Source organism: Scleropages formosus, chromosome 5 (assembly GCF_900964775.1).
Source record: "Scleropages formosus chromosome 5, fSclFor1.1, whole genome shotgun sequence".
In the NCBI taxonomy this organism is placed as follows: Eukaryota; Metazoa; Chordata; class Actinopteri; order Osteoglossiformes; family Osteoglossidae; genus Scleropages; species Scleropages formosus.
The window spans coordinates 32,803,345-32,823,350 of NC_041810.1; the positions used below are offsets into that span (position 1 = coordinate 32,803,345).

Sequence of the window (20,006 nt, forward strand, 5' to 3'; positions counted from 1 at the left end):
ACCGCCACCCTGCTAATGATAAGCCACACACACACACACACACACATTTTCAGAACCGCTTGTCCCTTACGGGGTCACGGGGAACCGGAGCCTACCCGGCAACACAGGGCGTAAGGCCAGAGGGGGAGGGGACACACCCAGGACGGGACGCCAGTCCGCCGCAAGGCACCCCAAGCGGGACTCGAACCCCAGACCCACCGGAGAGCAGGACTGTGGTCCAACCCACTGCGCCACCGCACCCCTTAATGATAAGCCATTGACATTGAAAATGGGGGAAGATGGAAATGGTCACACCTCAGCAGTGTTAATAAAGTGCTCTGTTTTCTGTATTTTTTAATATATTCTTTTATATACCTAATCACCACGTTAGCCATGAAAGTAACTTTGAATAGTAGCTTTAACTAAGTGAATAAAAAATACAATGTTTAACAACATGTTTGATTAGTAATATGACATGTTAAATATTAAGTCTCAAAATGTATGACAAGACAAGGTCTTCTTTCTCGTTATCCGTGTTGAGGGCCTGCTCTTAAAAGCTGCTCTCGATTTCGCCTCACTGTGCAACCACTTCAACCCCATTTCCTCTTTCATGCGTCTCACTCTCTTCCTGCTCTCACGTGTCTTATTTCTGATTCTCTGCAGCCATTCCATTCTGAGCACCTCCGAGCTGTTTCTTGTACCAAAGACTGGAGTTGTGTCTGCTGAATCTGCTCAATACTGAAATTACATAACATCATGTTCAATACAGAAATGACATAGTACATTGTGCTGAATATAGAAGTGACGGTATCAGTTTGAATATAGAAATGGAATAATACATCATATCGATACAGTGGTGAAAACATGCACTTCTCTTATTTCTGTCTTTTTTTTTTGGAAGTCCAGAAATCCAGAAACATTAATTTCAGCTCACAGTTAGTCTGTTTCACCCCTTCTGCGTTCCCAGTCAGTTAAACTTTCCACATGAGCAAGAGAAGGAGAATGATGAACATTTAGAGAACATCAGACTGTCTGTAACTCTGGTTTCCTTCCTTCATTGATGTTGGTACATTCTTTGGATATCTGTATTACTTTATTTCATTTTATTCTGTTTTATGACATTGTTTGTTAAGTATATTGTGAGCTTCCATTGTCAAATACTCCAGAAGTGGATGAGGTATGAGAAAACATTCCCATGATGCATCAGGAGTTTTTGCATTCTAGCAAATACCTTTTTGAAAATTCCTGCAGTTGTTTTTAGTATCTCTGCGGGACCGTAAGTAGTACTGGGATACAATGTGACATTTATATTGTATATTTACAGGAACTTAGTTCATAATTATACTGTGCACGGATATACATAGAATGCACTTCATTCAACATCGCTTTGTTAGGGTCAGGGAGGGCATAGTAGTTAGAGCCATTGCTTTGCACTCAAAGGTGCACTCCAGTGAGATAGATTCTGTGAATGAATTTGAAGTTTTGCTTCTGGATGCCAAGGGAAAACTTTAGCACATATAGATGACAGACCAACCAACTCAATCTTGGTGACTAAAAGACATGTCAAGGTACTGTTCTCAAGTCTCCCTCAGTGCATCAAAAGAGCCAGTACCAGCGCTTCATACAATAGTATATAATGGAGACATTATGGCCCTGGAGTTTTTTATTGAGCTGTTTCTTAAATTTTGTTAATTCTGTCTGTAATCTGTTCTCCTTTTTTAGGGCAGCAGTACAGTGACAGAGTTGTAGATACTGTATTTATAGAAGTTTGTATGGTTAAAATTATTTCTTAGAAGGTTGATGCTCACCAGTGATTGATCTCCAGATAAAAATGAAATATCCAACACCCCATTAGACATCAATTTCTGGAGCCCAGTTTGGCAAATAGTTGGGAGGAAGATTTGGGTTCAGAGCAATAGGAGACCATAATGCCATATTAAACAATGGAGACTGGACCATAAACTGTTCAGGATCCCCAGATGTTTCTTAACATCTTTTCAAACAAGAAGAGTTTTAAATATGACAAAATGTTTGGATAAAGATGGGATCTTATGAAATTTTTAAATGAAAGGCAAAGATCTTGGGTGGCATAAAGCAGACTCCATACTGACCTACAGGGACTGTGGGCCAACCTGGAACCAATTAGTCATTTGTTTATTCTGTGTAGCCCAATAGTAAAATCTCATATTCAGTACAGAAGCCCCACCCTTATCTTTTGGTTGATAAAGTTTCTCTTTCTAACTCTCTCAGCCATTTGGAAAGTGTTAATTCTCCCAAACATTGAAATACGTAGAAGTCCGAGAAGGTAGGTCCTCTTTAATCTTCTTATTTAGCGGCGAGTACTTGGTGTCTAGAAGGTGACTGAGATTGAGAGTGACAAAAATAAATAAACATCTAAAACTAGAGTTTGCCAATTTAAAAAGAAAACACCAAGTAGAATTTAGAGTCTTTCATAGTGGGATATCACTTTTAGTATTACTGGGACTGATGTTTCAGGGTGACTCACATATAACAGTACATCATCAGCATACAGAGAAATCCTCTTCATTTACCCTAGTACCAGATATCTTAATTGCTCCTAATAGCTTCCACTTTTAGATAGCTAAGGGTTCGATCATAAGAGTGAATAATAAGTGGGAGAGGGGGTGGTTTTGTTGGCATCCCCTTCCAACTGAAAAACTCTCTGACGGAAAGCCATTTGCGTTAACTTGCCCCTAAGGATTTGAGTATGAGAGCTTGATTAGGTTTGTAAAGTTACCCATTTTAAGTCTGTCGAGGACAGCAAATAAGAAACTCAATTTTACTCTGTCAAATGCCTTTTCGGCATCAACAGAGATGATTGGACCCGTTTCTTGCTTTCCAGAGATGAAGTTTACAATATTTAAGGCATGACATACTGTATTAGAGCCGAATGTGTACAAGAGTTCCATTTTGATTAGGTTTAATGATGTCTGGGAGGACAGACTGAAGCCTATATATACCAACGTCTTGCTTACAGTTTTCAGATCCACATTCAGCAAACTAACTGGATGAATGGAGGAACATTCTAATGGATTTTTGTCTTTCCTTAAAATTAGACAAATAGAAGCTGAATTCTGAGAGAGGGCAAATGACTCCCTCTGAGCATATTACTTATTATTGACATAAATAAAGGGCATAATTCAGTCCAGAATTTCTTATAGAAATCAACATGAAACCATATGGGCCTGGTACTGTACCAGAAAATATTGACTGAATAGTGTTCCAGACCTCTTCATTGCTAAATGGTGAGTTTAGAAGAGAGCTGTCCTCTTCGGAGATGCTAGGTAGTGCCTACAAGTTTAGCTTTAACTGCGAATGGCTTAAAGCTTGCCCTATGTTGCTGAAGATTTTTGAAGTTTTTGATTATACGATAAATAAATAACTGTCAATGTATGGTTGTATTCATCCATTGAACCTTACCCCTGGGGGAGTAGAGGGACCTGTAATATTCTTTAAAAGTCTTATTAATCACTTATTATTGTCATGCCCCCGGGAACAAGCAGAGCGGCCACACCTGCAGCTAATTGATAAGACCTGGGATAAAAGGAGCTCCATGTCTGCACGACGATGCGGATTCTTGCAAATGCCCTTTTGGATTTGCAGTTTCAGCGTCTTCGTCTTGTTCTTTGCAGCTTGCTTTGTTCTCTTGTTCCTGGTTTTCGACCCTCGCCTGTTTTCCTTGACCACTGAGTTTTGGCTTGCCTGTGTTGTGACGTCTATGCCTGGAAGACCTTCGCCTGTCCCTGACCTTGATTGTGTCCTGTCCTACGAACCTCATGGAAAGAATAAAACCAACCCGCAATTGGGTCCACTATACTTACCTCCTGTCTCTAGTCAACCTGTGTGACAATTATTAGTCATATGTAAGTAGACCTGACGGTGTACACATGGCTTTAACCAACCTCTCATTCTGTTGTGATTTTAGTTGATTATCCAGAGGACGATTAGGTTTATTTATAGTAAGCAGAAGAAAAACAAAGCAAATGGAAAAAAACTCAAACCCCATAGATCAAAAAATTACCCTCTTAATGAGCCAGGGGCAACTTTGCTCTGTGTCCCACCACACCCTATACCACCATCACCTCACTTCAGTCCACTCCTCCTTCTCTTACATTTAAACATGTTCAAATATATTTGCCTATTCATTCCCCTGTTAACTTGTTTATGTACTTAATTCACTTGCTAACTTATTTTTCCACTTATTTAAATCTTTGGTTACTTTACATAGTATATTTACTCATTTAGCTGATGGTTTTCTCCAAAGCAACTTACAATATTAAGGTTACAGTTATTTACCCATTTATACAGCTGGGTGATTTTACTGGAGCAATTTAGGGTAAGTACCTTGCTCAAGGGTACTACAGTTGGAGGTGAGGCTCCACTCTGCAACCTTTGGGTCCAAAGGCAGTTGCTTTAACCCCTATACTACCAGCTGTCTATTGTCTATGTATACCTATATACATACTATATATGTTGTGTGTATGTAAATGTATGTATGTTGTATGCTGTTGTGACAAAAGTGAATTTGCCTTTGGGATTAATAGTTTCCATCCATCCATCCATCCATCCATCCATCCATCCTTGCCTTATGCCTGTGTTAAAGCGCTCTGTGTCACTGCATGAGAAGAGCGCTCTATGAAAATAAATTAAATTGAATTGAATTGAATGCACCCATCCATCGTCCAGCCAGCCAGCCAATATAGAGTATTTTCTGTACCGTGAAGCTGTATAATTTTAATGCACATGTCTCACCAGGCTCCTCGCCCTGCAGTACACCAAATTGTACCAGCCAGGAGAGGACTGATGTATGTGTTGTCCAGTGACTACTGATGTGACCTTCTCCCATATCTTCTTTTACACTGCAGAGCAAGGACATTGTAGAGCAGGTATGCCTTTGTATGGCTTTCATACTTTTTGCCAGTTTTATTCACCAAATGAAATTAAAATACAGAATGCTGTTAGAAAAAGCAACCATCTTAGGGGTTTACACAACCAGCCCACAATTTACACAATATCAAATATACAGTTTCAAAATATCGTATAAAAATAGTAAGTTCCTTAAAGCAAAGTGTGCAAAAGCAAATACTGTGTCTGTGTTTATAAATGAAAATGAACTAGATAACATTATAAAAGATTTCTAAAGAGAGTTATGTACTGTGATCTTATAGGATCCTATGCATTAATTTTGACTGTGAAAAAAAGGATAGGCAAGTACTGCATGGCACTGCAATGACAGTTCAGTGTCCAGTAATCGCCACACACTTTTTTCGCAAAAGGAAATGAAAACCGTTAAAAGGAGAAATATTGAATTATAACAGCAGTCCAATTGCAGAACTATGCCATTGTTGATATTTCCTCAATCTGGGAAAACTGCATGAACACTTAACGGAAAGTTAAGAACAATTCTTAAAACCACGTAAACAGTGCTTGGGGCTCAAGGGTAACTTGTCAAGGGGACGCTGGGTGTGAGGGGTCACCTTTGACCCCAGTTACACTCAGAAAATCAGCCGATTGTCTCTCCGCTTAAGTTCCTCCACATCCTCTGGACTCAGTCTGTTGCCTCCCAGCCTTCGTCAGAGGAGAGAAATGTTAACCAGGCATGTTTTAGGACGTGTGTAATATGAAGCAATTTATTTCAATATGACAGTAAGTAATAATGACAAAGACAGGAGCCTCCTATCAAAGTAGTGCATGTGCAGTAAATGGTAAAAATCTGACAAAAGTAATCATCATCATCATCATCCATCAGCGTTACTAAGGCATAAAAAACCTCTGCTTACTGCCACACCTTCCATAAGTGAGTGCGATCACAAATTGAAGAATTATGATCATTAATCATGGATGAGTGTGTGGGCTGGATACTGTCAGGTTGCCCGAGCCTAGACAGGAGACTGGACTTTGTCTGGCCTCTACCCTTTGACCTTCCAGGTATGATTGGATCTGCAGGTCCGAAAGGACCAACCTGTATAGCTCATTAGGTCACGGAGACGCACAAGCCATCACACCACGCCAAGGTGCAGTCTCATTGTGATGGGACAAAAGTAACGTAAATATCAAATGTGAAAAAAATCACATATCTCGGCTGAGTCACGTTAGTAACTATATCTTAAGACACAGAAAGGAGGTCTGTAAAATCAGCCAGAGAGAAGAGTTCCACCCATGCACTTTTTTGTACATCACTTTTGAGAAAAGTGTGTGTCAAATTAGTAAATGGAATCTAAAACTTCGTATCTCTTTTATTTCCCTTATTCCCTTATTCCTCCACCTGATTTCTATGAGTGTCTTTATATAGGAGAGAGCAGACTGAAAAACCAGTCTATGCAGAGATTTACGATGGTTCTTTACAGTTAAATTCTAGGTATGTACTCCAACAGGAAGGCTTACCATATAGACTTCAAACTGCTGTTTACCTCCAGGGCCTGAAGCAGGTACTCCACGCCCTCTCTCGTTATGCAGTTTTTAGTTAACCTGGAAGAGACACAATACATGGCTGAAAAAACTGTGTGATTGTACTTCGGGGCAGCACAGTTTGTCCGACTTATAAGTTTTCACATAACAAACTATTCACCGATATAAACTTTGAGAAGTACACACACACACACACACACACACATTTTCAGAACCACTTGTCCCAGACGGGGTCGCGGGGAACCAGAGCCTACCCGGCAACACAGGGCATAAGGCCGGAGGGGGAGGGGACACACCCAGGACGGGATGCCAGTCCACCGCAAGGCACCCCGAGCAGGACTCGAACCCCAGACCCACTGGAGAACAGGACCCGGTCCAACCCACTGCACCACCGCGCCACCACGCCCCTCCTACTTTGAGAAGTATTCTGTTTCTATTTTTTCATAAAGAGAGCTAGCATACTAATTCAGATCACATGACAAAGCTTCATCTAATGCGCCAACAGAAAGCTATCACAAATAGCAAGTGTTGCCTTTAGTTTTCCACAAGAGTAGAGAAGGTGTGAAAGAAGCAAAGAGAAGGTGAGATGGCTGTAGATGATCCTATGCTTTTGACATCTACCAGTTTTGAGTCAGCTGTCAGTGAAGTGCTTTCAATCCGTCACCTTACACCTTAATTCCTCGGGCACCAAGGTGACATGCAGGTGTTGTCAGCACTTCGAGGTGGTTACACAAGTTTTTATATTTCTTATAATCGTCTTTTTTCTCAGTATTATAACTGTATTGGGTATTGGCAAATTTCATGTAATGTCTGTGGTAAAAAATGGAATCGCAGAGGTCGGGTTGTTAATTTCACATTCTTATGAACAATGTGTTGTAAATACTCCTGCCAGGTCTCCCAAAAAATGCCAGGCATGTGCACGAGGCATCCCGGCTAACCAGATGGAGAGTGGTCCGCACCCCCCCGTCCATGTTCAGTGGGACAGAGACACAGTGACAGTGTGGAAAAACCCCACTGTTGCCTCACAATCTGAGGAGTTGACGTTGACATTTATTTATTCAGATGACACTACCTCCAAAGCAAAGGACAACTCAGTAAACAAAAGTGTGTTTCACCAACAGAGGCTGAGAGATACGGGTGCAGACATGCAGTTCTCAAAGTACAGTCAATTATTCCAGTAGCTGCATATAGAACTGATAGCAATTCCATCATATGCTCTTTGTCACATTCAAGTAATGAAGCAGCTCTTGGGTTCAGTTTGTAACTCAGGGACTCACTGTATATGAATCACACACACACACTTTCAGAACCACTTGTCCCATACGGGGTCGCAGGGAACCGGAGCCTACCCAGTAACAAAGGGCGTAAGGGGACACACCCAGGACGGGACACCAGTCCATCGCAAGGCACCCCAAGCGGGACTCGAACCCCAGACCCACTGGAGAGCAGGACTGTGGTCCAACCCACTGCACCCCCCGTATATGAATCACTCTCTTTTAATTAATCCAAAATACGATGGTTTTGTCTTGATTTAGTAGCTGGCTCCTTGTCTTGGAGCGCCGCTTGTCTCTTTGATTTATACAACAGTTAGTTTTTTGTTTGGTATCAAGCATAGTACTAGTGATGGACTTTCTAGTTGTTCAGATTTTCCATCTGCACACTAAGTACCACTTATTTTTCAACGCATGCACATGTCGAGGTATTCAAGGGCCCATCGTCACACTCACCACAGGTCTTCCAGAGTGTGGCTGCTCCTGATGAGGTCAGCCAGAGCTCGTGCTCCGGCGCTGCCCACGCCGTTGTCCACCAGGCTTAAAAAGAGCAGCGAACAATAGTTCAACACACCGCTGTGTCATTCAGTATGTAGCAGTGTGGTAAAGCAGCCCAGAAGGCACTCTTGTTAATATTGTAGTGTTCAAGATGTAAATGTTTACAGTTTGATGTTGTCTTTATCAACAGTGAGAGCACCTGGTGTCAAGATGACAAAATAAGTTTGTTAAATACTACGGTTACGGTCATGCAATATTTCAGTGTTGAGCACCGTAGCCCTAAAGCAGTCTGGTTGCAAAGGGTCATGGGAATATTAAAAGTTCAGAGTAAATGTTTCAGTCTCGTTGCCTATATTGCCTATTATATGTATTCGATCATTGGTCATCAGCAACAACCTGTCCCACGAAGGGTTAACTGTTCACACTCTATCCCAGAAACATAGGGAGCAAGGCACTGTACACCAAAGACATGACAACGGTTCACCAGGCAATCACACACACAAACACACACACACAAAGACCAGTTCAGAGTCACCAACAGAGACCAGGCTGTTCTTCTTCTCTTAGCAGAACAGGCTGAATTTTAATTTAGTTATTAAGAGTAAGGCACCATTTGGTTTTAACTGAGTTATAAATTCTTTTCTTTACTGTAAGCAGAAGGGATCTAAATTTAATTTAATTTTAATTTTATTCCAAGAGCTCTTATATAATATTATACTTATTTTTATAATTTAACTTCCAAGAGAGCTTATATAAACATACAGTAAATGTTCTTGTGTACATCTGTAAATAGATTTGATGATCATAAAGACTACTGTATTGGACACAAAGATTCACTTTCTGGTACTCACTCTCACATACTGGGAACTTTATTAAAAGTATAAGTTTGTCACTGTAAGTTTTAACACACTACAGTGATACTTTTAACATGATAATTTAACACTCAGATGACCAGGGTAGCGGGGGTGCGGTGGCGCAGCAGGTTTGACTGGGTCCTGCTCTTGGGTGGGTCTGGGGTTTGAGTCCCGCTTGGGGTGCCTTGCGATGGACTGGTGTCCCGTCCTGGGTGTGTCCCCTTGTGCCCCGTGTTGCCGGGTTAGGCTCTGGCTCACCGCGACCCCCGTTCAGCACACCACAAAGCAGACTCATCACACATACAGCACCTACTGGAGTGCAAGGCCACTATTCAGACATATGACTGCCCCTCAGCTACTACTGTTCTAGTCAGAAGAGAATAAGTTGGTCTGAGAGAGACCCTACAGTTACCTGAGCCACACCAGGCTGTGGCTGCTCTCCAGGGCCTTGGACAGTGCCTGCACACCATTATCTCCTATTTTGTTGCCCCACAGCCTAGGAAGCAGAAGACAACCACAACAACAAAAATAATAATAATAATAATAATAATAATAATAATAATAATAATGTTACAGACCATCTTTAAAAGGTGCTTTAAAGAAGCTTCAAAAGCTTATCTTTACAGTAGGCAGAAGGATGTAAAGGGCACAGTAATAAAACAACAAGAACAAATTCACAATGAAAGTCTGCATAAAGTTATGCCAAAAAATCAATACAGTTACAAAAATTACCACACTGAGATGAGACAAAAATGGTCAAACAAATGAGAGGGGAGAAAAGGAACAGAAAGAAAGCAGACAAATGTGTCAGTTGAAACAATGAGAGAACCCACAACAGGGTATTCCCATGGTCAGACCTTTGGAAGAACTACTACATGTTTTAATCAAAGGGGTTTGCAAATTTATTGATCCATCCATCATCAATAATGCAGGGGTACCATGGTTCAGAAACTATCATGGAAACGTAGAACATGGAGCAGGATACACCCCAGACAGGACATCAGTCCATCACAGAGCAGTGACACACTAGGGGCAATTTAGCATGTCTTCTGACTGTGGGAGGAAACCAGAGTAACCACACAATCATCCTGCAACCAAGGTTTCAGAAAAGAATTTTATAACTCTGTATGTTTAACCAAGTGGGTCTTTTTTACCTTTGGCCAATGTACAAAGGAGAACACAGATGTCAAAGTTACGATGGAAAGAACTACAACAGGAAGATAATTATGGACTGCGCAAAACTATAATTTTGTTACCATCATATGGTTTATCAGACACTGATGAATATTTCACATCCATTTCAAGTTATCAAATAATAAAACATCAGTGGTGCCACTGACTGCACATCTGAGCTCTTTCCCATGTTGCTCCGGGTTCTGTAAACATGCACTTCCTCCAGTGACAAGTGTGTTAATGTTCAACTTATTTATGATTTTAAAGACCATCTACTGAACATGATCGCTAGTGGATCGAACACAAAGGTTTAGTTTTCTTCACATCTGTTTGTTTACAGCGGAAGATGTTTAAGTAAAAGGGGCCGAAACAGAGGAAAGTCAGTGAAGAAAGGCAGACGAATGTTACGTCATGGCCACGTAAATCACAGATGACTCACTGGGTGGTAACCTGGTAAAGAAGCTCACCAGCTTATTTTTGCACCATGTAAGGACATTCTGGTTAATGCTGTTCAACCTGGCCAGAGTCACACAGATCATGAAGGGCTTGGACTTCCCAGAGTTATTTGCAGGCTCTATTTCGTCTATGGTATTATCATGCCAGAATGGCAAATCCAGCCGAATTGTCAGTTGTTCACAACGCATATTCTTTTTCCATCAGAGTCCACAGCATTATTTATTATGATGGCACTATTTTATATAAATATTTAGTAGACTTCACACAACAAAGTGAACACATTTTGCACAACGGAAGTCTTCCATACACTAGATGGTCCTACACGTGAGCTTTGTTACAGAATTTAGTGTTTACGCTAGCATCATATCAAAATAAGTACATCCCCTGGAAAACTCCATTTTTTTTTTTATATATTAAATCATGCAGAAAGGGGGATGCGGTGGCGCAGCGGGTTTGGCTGGGTCCCGCTCTCTGGTGGGTGTAGGGTTTGAGTCCCGCTTGGGGTGCCTTGTGACAGTCTGGCATCCCGTCCTGGGTGTTTCCCCTCCCCCCTCCAGCCTTACACCCTCTGTTGCCGGGTTGGGTTCCAGCTCGCCGCGACCCTGCTCGGGACAAGCAGCTTCAGCCAGTGTGTGTGTGTGTGTGTGTGTGTGTGTGTGTGTGTGTTCGTGTGTCATGCGTTAGCCTTGTCCTCATTTAAACGCTATCAGAAGGTTAGAGCAATCACAATTACCAAATAAACTCAGAGATTTTTTACTTTGAATTTAACTGGTTATTATTTGCCTTCAGTGTACCAAAAAGCGGGAAATTATTTTGTAGTTAAAAAATAGCATCTTAAACACACTCAGTCAGAGGGAATGTGTCATGGTCAAGTGAGCTGTCAGAGGACCTACAAAGAATGACTGCCGATGGCCACATGTCTGGGAAAGAATGCACACTCATTTCTGGGAGTTTGCAAGTCCATTGTTGCACTGCATGGAAAGTAATTCGCAAACGGCGAAATTTCACATCACCGACAATTTGCGTGGAGCATCTTCAGGTGGCGTCATGAAGAATGAAGCAAATGCTCTCAAATGACAACATAAAGCTTGTCTGAGGTTTGTGGCAAATCACCTAGGACCGGAACAATGTGCCACATTTGTGTTGGTGTGATAAGGAGCCAGTGTATTTCCACTTTACCCTGGTAGCATGGTACTTACCCTGAATTGCCCCAGTAAAATTACCCAGCTGCATAAATGGGTAAATAACTGTAGATAGCTGAACATTGTAAGTCACTCTGGAGAAAAGTGTCAGGTAATGGCGGCATGGTGGCACAGCAAGTAGAGGTGATGTCTCAGTGTTTGGGTGGTGTGAGAGGATGTGGGTTTAATTCCCGCTCAGTCTGTGTGGAGTTTGCATGTCCTGTCTGTGTGGGTTTCCTCCAGGTGCTCTGGTTTCCTCCCACAGTCCAAAGACATGCTGTTCAGGTTCACCCATAGTGCGTGAGTGACAGAGAGAGTGTGTTCCACTGACGTATGGATGAGTGACCCAGTATAAGTAGTGTATCTAGCAGTGTAAGTACCACGGTGAACAAGGTGTGTGGGCTGATAACACTACATAGAGTTCATTGCAAGTTGCTTTGGAGAAAAGTGTCTGCTAAATAAATAAATGTAATGTCAATGTACACTGAAAGTCCCCAGGTTAGTGAAACGGCATGGCAAACAAGACTGCAGTCTGCATAAGTTTCTTCTTAATTCACTCAAAAAAATTCAGTCATATTACTAAGGGATGTATATGATGCCGTTTTTCCCCACAATTGGCAGCGCTCACCCCAGAAACTGCAGCGAACGGTGTCCTCTCAATCCTTCAGCCAGGAGCTCGGCCCCCACAGCCGTGATATAATTGTTTCCCAACCTGTAACACGATTCCCACCAATCAGGCGAAAGGAACACAGGTAACAGTAACCAGCAGGTAAGAATCATATTTCTAACCTCTATCAATTTCAATGAAACTGCTTGCCTTAAGGCGATAAAATTCTGCTTGGCTTTCAGAAGTTGAGCAAAGTATGGCATGCAGGCATCAGTCAGCTTGTTATTGAAGAGCCTGCAAAGGTCATACAGCCACTGTGTATACAACCAAAAAAAAAATCCATTTATACTATATTATCTGTTTATTCTGCTTGAGCTTCAGCAGAAGGTTGACTTCTCCTGTTGGTCTAAATTCAGCTTACACCAGCCTGTAAATATTCTTAATAATAACAGTGATTAAAGCTTGACCATAGATCACGGGCAATACTCACGCAATCTTCAGGAAATTCTCAAACTGTACAACCTTCTCGGTTAGTTTACGGACCCCCTCATCCGTCACATTGTTGTTTCTGAGACTAAAGGAACAAAAGGAATATAAAATGCAGTTTCCACATGCCTCGCATATTACACGGAACACGAAGTACAGGTGAACGGTTTTTATCATTTACATGATGGTCAAGGCAGCAGACCACCCATGGTTAAGGAACTGATCTAAAGGTTGTGACTTCCGTTCGACTGGGGGTCTGTGGTTTTACCCTTAACTAAGGTGCGCTATAGCGGCTGATAGTAATTCTTACCAGTAAAAACAAGAACCGCAGCAATATCAGTAATACTGAAAATAATGGTGACCATTACAATAACCGAAGTGTTTATCAATGAAAAAAGAAGGAAGTGCCAAAAAATATCAGACTTCATGAGCAGTTTCTTAAATTTTTTTGAAGGGTTCATTATACATAGGATTCCAGGCTCTGAGCTGGCAGGAGACAACGCAGAGTCTGACCACGTGAACGTCACATTGCAACAAATGTGATGCAAGAAAGAACACAACTTTTACAGTTATAGTGTCATTATTTATAAAAATAATGCAAAGATATGCATATTTGAATTTAATTTGAATATCTTCCTAATTTTAAGTTATAACCTTTCTTGCGGTTGCAGAACAAAGGGGAAAATATTAGACTGAAGACTATGGCTCACAAGGGCACCTGGTAGTGTAGTAAATAAAGTTACTACCTTTAGACCCAAGGGTTACTGGTTCAAATCCCCCCCTCCAGCTGTAGTACCCTTTAGCAAGGTACTTACTCTAAATCTCTCTAGTAAAATTTCCCAGCTGTGTACATGGGTGAATAGGTGTATGTAAGTTGCTTTGGAGAAAAGTGTCAGCTAAATGAGTAAGTGTGAGTTATTACATTATTTACATAAAACAAAGAACATCCAGAAAGTAAGGGCTTTATACACAACGAAAGTTTCTAAAGTCACTCGCCATGAAATCAATTCTGTGGTGTCAAATTCATGGCTAGTGGCCCTGGTCCTGTTCACTTCAACGTAATTTATCTTCGGTTTTTTTTGGCTTGTTATAGCGCTACTGAGTCAGATTTAGCGGAGATGCTCCCTGATGTAAGCACGTATTTTATACATGGGTGTTTAGATGTTTACATTCTAGCGAGACTCAAGATTGTGCATGTGCATTATACATGCATTATATCTGAGACTTTATGATCATAAGCAGCTTTGTTGTTCAGGAAACATGAGGCCACCGCTCTTACTGAAGTGAGCTGCACATATGGAGACAGGGCAGCAGCTGCTCCACCCCAACATCTCCCACCGAGTTGTAGTCCAGCTGCAGTCCGACGGGCGAGCGCAGGTGCTGTAACACGTAGGCCAGGGCGCTGCACTCCACCGGCCCGATGTTGCAGTAGGTGAGCTTCAGGTGCTCAACCCGCAGCTTGGCCACGGCCGCCCGCGCCATCGATGCATCCTGAGTCTCATAGATGCACTTAATAAGCCAGACAAACTCCGGCATGGCATGCATGCTCTTCTTCTCTCCTTCAACAGGGCGTGGGATGGAGCGGAAGTGCTTCTTCAGGCCCTGGGACAAGGCTCTCGCCACCTCCCGGAACCGCTTATTGATGGCAGCGGCAGGGCAGGACTGCAGGAGGAGGCCGCGATGCCGATGGGACAGTAGTCCCGATACAAAGGTGGCGGTTATTTGCAGATTGGTCTTTTCGGCTTTGGCGGTATGACCTTTGGGTTCGCCCTCCTGCCCACAGTAAGAGGACAAGCAGGGACCGAGGCAGCCGCGGGAGACGAGCACCTGCCGTTTCTGAATGTTGAAGAGTTCTGGAATGGCTGAGTGTTCCGAGTCATTGTCGTCGAGGACAACAAATAGAGCTGCGAAGAAGCACTGCAAGGTAACATGCAGAAACTCGTAGTGTTTTCCATCTGAGCCGGGGGAACCCTCACTGTGGACAAGGAATCCCGTGCCGATGTCATCCTCTGTCATGCTGCATCTCAGCAGCTCCATGTTGGAGAAAACATAGCGGGCAGACTTGAGGCCCCACAAAGCCAGGCGACCAAGGCGTAGAGCCACATCCGCATAACTCGTTTCCCAGCTCGACCCCAGAGTGCGTTGTTGTGGGCAACGGTGCTGAAAGAAGTGCTGCAGGATCATGAGGTAGACATCAGTGAAGGTGCGGGGGCGGTCACCCCTGCTGCCCAGAAGCTCCTTGTAGCACTTGGACACAATCCAGCAGAGGACAGGGATGTGGCACAGGCCAAAAAGAGCCGAGTTGTTGCGCAGCATGTCGAGGACGTGCGCACTCACTCCAGGGTCACGGTGATGGTTCTGCACGAAGTGGCTGATGCCCTCTGGCGAGAAGCCCTTGAGTTGGACTTCTTTGCGGATGTACAAACGCAGAGGAGTGCCCATGGCTTGGGGACGGCTGGTGACCACTTTGCAGACACCTTGCATCAGTGAGCCTTGTAGCAGACTGAAGAGCAGCGTGGACACAGGGGCTGGCTGCGTGGGGCAACAGAGCCTGCGCTCATCCGAGAAAGAGTGCCGGAACTCATCCAGGCCATCAAAAGTGAACAGCAGATGGTGTGGGTGATCCAAGATGTATCGGAAGATTAACTCCTGGTCGCCATCAGGCCAGCAGCAGTGCAAGAACAGCAGCTCCCGGAGGGACGCCTCCCGTTCCTCCGAGCTCAAGCGCCGGCAACTGAATGCAAAGAGCAGTAGCCGGTCCTCGAAGGCCTCCCCCCTGGCCCAGACCAGGTGGATCCGCTGCAGCAAGGTGCTCTTCCCACTGCCTGCCTCCCCAGAGAGCAGCACTGTGTCAGCCTCCTCATTCAGCGTACCCACCTGACCAAATATGTCCTCCAAACCCAGAGGTCGCGGGACCTCTCCACTGCCCTGCGCCACCTCCAGTAGTCCCTCTGTGTACACGTCATCCAGGGATAGGCTGCCCGTGCCACCATAGGTGCTGAGGAAGAGTGACTGTGCCAACACAGAGCTGCGCAGCTTTTTGTGGTACTGCAAGACCTCTGCAGGGGGAAGACACGACATGAGACATGGCTCATCTGATACACACCATATACAATATTACTGCTGCAGGTGTGATACACCTGAGTGATTTTTAAAATCAGATTACTGTTCATCCACACACGGGGGGCAGTGGGTTGAACCGGGTCCTGCTCTCCGGTGGGTCTGGGGTTCGAGTCCCGCTTGGGGTGCCTTGCGACGGACTGGTGTCCCGTCCTGGGTGTGTCCCCTCCCCCTCCGGCATTACGCCCTGAGTTGCTGGCTTAGGCTCCGGCTCCCCGTGACCCCGTATGGGACGAGCGGTTCAGAAACTGTGTGTGTGTGTTCATCCACACAAGACCAGGCACACATTACCACATACTGAAATAGCCGCATTTAAAAAATGGCATAGAAGAGTTGGTTAATGAAAGCGAAATGCAATCAGAATTGTTGAAAAGTGGTGATTTAAATATTTAAAATGATTTTCAAAAATACGGCTCTCATACATAATATAAAACTGAAATGCAGAACTGGATGGAATCGGTGCGTTCTTCACCCTCTCATTAAGACCATCAGTCACTCATGTCCCTAGTGGTGGGATAGTAGGTAAAATGAAATGTGATGTGTTAAAAAATAAGTTAATTGCAATATTTGAAGTGATTTACAAGCATACAACTGAATACAGAAGACAAAAGAATATTTTATTAAAATTAGTTAAAATAATGTATTTTATTTGCATTAGGTGCTGAGGAAAAGCGACCGCGCCAACACTGAGCTGCGCACCTTATTGTGGTACTGCAGGAGCTCAGCAAGGGGGATCATTTGTCTCATCGGAATGAGTTTTGAAAATCTGTATATGACACATTGGAATTGCCAGTCAAGCACGTAACCGCGGATAAATTTGGTCATGCCTGGATGAAGTGTACAAATAAAGAATTTCCTGCATAATACCTTTTTCAGTTTCAAAAATTTAAGAAAAATAGCTGCAGATGACTTCATTACAAGGGTGGCTGCGGCGTACCTGCAGGAAGGGCAGTCTCACCGTCCTCTGACATAGACGAGTTCTCCATCTGCTGCAACAGCCGCAGCAGGGTCTTAGCTGCGCAGTCACCTTTCGACTGCACCAGGTCCAGAAGCCGCCTCGCCTAAATGTGACAACAGGTAATTTATTTGCCTCCTTCTGTACTTCTGAAGCATGATATTTCTCACACACACACACACACACACACACACACACACACACACACACACACACACACACACACACACACACACACACACACACACACACACACACACACACACACACACACACACACACACACACACACACACACACACACACTGGTTGAAACCACTTGACTCAAGCTGGGTTGCGGCAACCTGGGCCCTAACCCAGCAACACAGGGTGCAGGGCTGGAAGGGGAGAGGACACCACCCAGAATGGGATGCCAGTCCATCACAGGGCACCCCAAGCAGGACTCGAGCCCCAAACCCACCAGAGAGTAGGACCCGGCCAAGCCCACTGCACCACCATGCCCTCCCATACTAATTCACACACACACATTTTCAGAACCGCTTGTCCCTTACGGGGTCACGGGGAACCGGAGCCTAACCCGGCAACTCAGGGCGTAAGCCTGGAGGGGGAAGGGACACACCCAGGACGGGACGCCAGTCCGCCGCAAGGCACCCCAAGCGGGACTTGAACCCCAGACCCACCGGAGAGCAGGACTGCGGTCCAACCCACTGCGCCACCGCACCCTCTCCCATACTAATTCAGCCAATTAAAAATTCCATGAGTGCAAATTCAATGCTCAATATGGAACTTGGAAAAGGAAGCCGCATGTCACAAATGGGAACTGGCAGCAAGGGAGAGGAGAGGAGAGAAGAGGAGAGGAGAGGAGAGTGGTCTGGGTGACCTCTGGGTCATTTGTGTCTATATGCAGAGCGATTCAGGTAACTCTACCAGCACACTTGCCTGCTGTGAAGGGGTGTGTATCGGAAGCTGCACCTCATCACACTCATAGGCTGTGAGATCGCCAGACTTCACCAGAGACTGGAGAATTGCAGCAATGCGGCCACGTAGCCTCCGCACCAGGCGGGGGCGCTCCATCTGCAGCATCTGACAAGCGGTGGCAGGCAGAGGCCACGGCACCCCCTGGCCTCCGCCGCCTCCAGCTCCGAAGGACAGGCTTGCCTTCTGCGCCTTGTCGAGGACCTGGTTCAGAGCAGCCAGCAGCAGTCCACAGGCTACCTCACCCTTGCTGCCCACCAGGTCCAGCAGCTCCCTGGCACTGTGGCAGAGGGGCCGCTCAGGTGGGCGCACGCTCTGGTACTCCTCCCACTGCAGAACATCCCAGGCCAGCAGCAGGTCCAGTACACTCTCCAGCATCTCAGCCACACCCCCGCAGCATAGCGCCCGCAGCAGCCCCTCCCTCTGCACGTGGAGCAACCGCTCGGCGCTCATCCCTCATCTGCGGGGCGGCGGAATCGAGACACGGCACCAGGCTCCCACGCAGCTATCCACTTGAGTTCACACAGCATCGCGGCCCGTTACCATGGCACCTTGGGGAGGCACAAATCCAGCAAATCACTGAGTTACTGTTTTAACACCCTGTTTTTTATTTCAGTGGGTCATACAGCAGCAAAAGAGACTAATTTATTACAAACAATAATACTTCTGTCTGTCCTACATAGCTGTTTTTGTACTGACCTTGCTTCATGTATGTTTCTTTGGACAGAGCACTAACTAAACTAAAGAAATGTAAATGGATCACCAGGGGGCATAGTGGTTAGAGCTGAGAAGCTACAGAGAGGCCAGGCGCAACACTGACGACACTGTTGCAGAGCTCTTAAGCTGAAATGGGAGAAACTATGCAGAAATACACAATCTCTTCAGCGCTTCACATGCTGATTCTGCCTTTTTGAGAGACTGGTTAGATGGAAGCCAGTTCTGAGAAAGGCCAACATTAAGTCACACCTGGTAACCTGAAACCTAACAGAAGAAAATGTTGTGGTCTGAGGAGACTAAAGTTCAGCTTTTTTGCCTGAAAGCAAATCATAATGTTAGTTGCAAATCAAATTCAGCCCAGCACCCACGTAACTCCATCCCTACTATCAAGTAAGGTGGTGGCAGAATCATGCTCTGGGTTTGCTTTGGAGGAACTGGAAAGCTTGTTGCCACCAAGGATTACATACACACACACAGAGTAAGAAACTGCTTATCCCAAGCAGGGTCAGGGCAAACTGGAGCCTAACCTGGCAACACAGGGCACAAGACTGGAGGGGGAGGGGACACATCCAGGACGGAACATCAGTCCATCACAAGCCACCCCAAGCAGGACTCGAACCCCAGACCCACCAGAGAGCAGGACTCGGCCAAGCCTGCTACACCACTATCCCACCCTCTCTAAGGATAACATAGATGGAGCCAAATATATACAAACTATTAAAGAGCACCTGATTCAGTCAACCAAAGATCTGCTTTAAGGGTGATTCAATTTCTAGGAGGACAATGACCTAAAGCAGATGTCAGAAACGGTTTGTAAAAACGTTAATATTCTGGAAAGGCCCTACTAGGGCCCATACTTGAATCCAGTTGAACATCTGAGGTATGACTTGAAAATTGCTGTCCACTGATGCTCTCCATCTAATTTGCCAGCATTTAAGCCAATTTGCATTGATGAAAGGGCAAAAATTCCAAAATCCAAATGTGCAAAGCTCATACAGACATACCCGAGAAGGCTCGCGGCTGCAATTGCTGCTAAAGGACTACGTGCAAAGTGTTGAATCAAGGTCAAATACTCTTGTAAATGAGGAATTGAAGCCTTTCATTCTGGAAAAATAAAAATGTCTTGAATAAAAAAGGGCTTTTATATAGATACACTGAATCAACTGTGTTAGTGATGGGAAGATAATTTATTTCAATGTGTTAGCAGGTGTAACAGGATTAAGTTCATGGGGGTTGAACATTTTCTGAAGATACTGCATACGTGCTGTAAAGAAACGGTTGAATGAATCAGGTAAAATAACGACG

At 44.4% G+C, this 20,006-nt stretch overlaps 1 protein-coding gene across 1 annotated transcript; it reads right to left on the bottom strand.

The window, feature by feature from the left end:
• Positions 1 to 5,098: 5,098 nt before the first annotated feature.
• On the bottom strand, positions 5,099 to 18,613 carry nod2 (nucleotide-binding oligomerization domain containing 2). Its single transcript, XM_018749670.2, has 10 exons — positions 17,949 to 18,613; positions 16,992 to 17,115; positions 14,214 to 15,993; positions 12,939 to 13,022; positions 12,659 to 12,742; positions 12,470 to 12,553; positions 9,444 to 9,527; positions 8,136 to 8,219; positions 6,385 to 6,468; positions 5,099 to 5,568 (listed from the first exon to the last, which is right to left on the bottom strand). The coding sequence occupies exons 1-10, from the start codon at positions 18,435 to 18,437 to the stop codon at positions 5,496 to 5,498; spliced, it is 2,970 nt and encodes a 989-aa protein (XP_018605186.2). The 5' UTR covers positions 18,438 to 18,613; the 3' UTR covers positions 5,099 to 5,495.
• Between the last annotated feature and the right edge of the window lie 1,393 nt (positions 18,614 to 20,006).

Excerpts from the sequence above, each read along its gene's own strand:
- nod2 (XM_018749670.2), bottom strand. The coding sequence starts at position 18,437 with ATGAGCGCCGAGCGGTTGCTCCACGTGCAGAGGGAGGGGCTGCTGCGG. Across the intron at positions 8,220-9,443 it reads CACAGCCTGGTGTGGCTCAG|CCTGGTGGACAACGGCGTGG; the intron begins GTAACTGTAGGG and ends GCTCTTTTTAAG. Across the intron at positions 6,469-8,135 it reads CACACTCTGGAAGACCTGTG|GTTAACTAAAAACTGCATAA; the intron begins GTGAGTGTGACG and ends TGTCTCTTCCAG.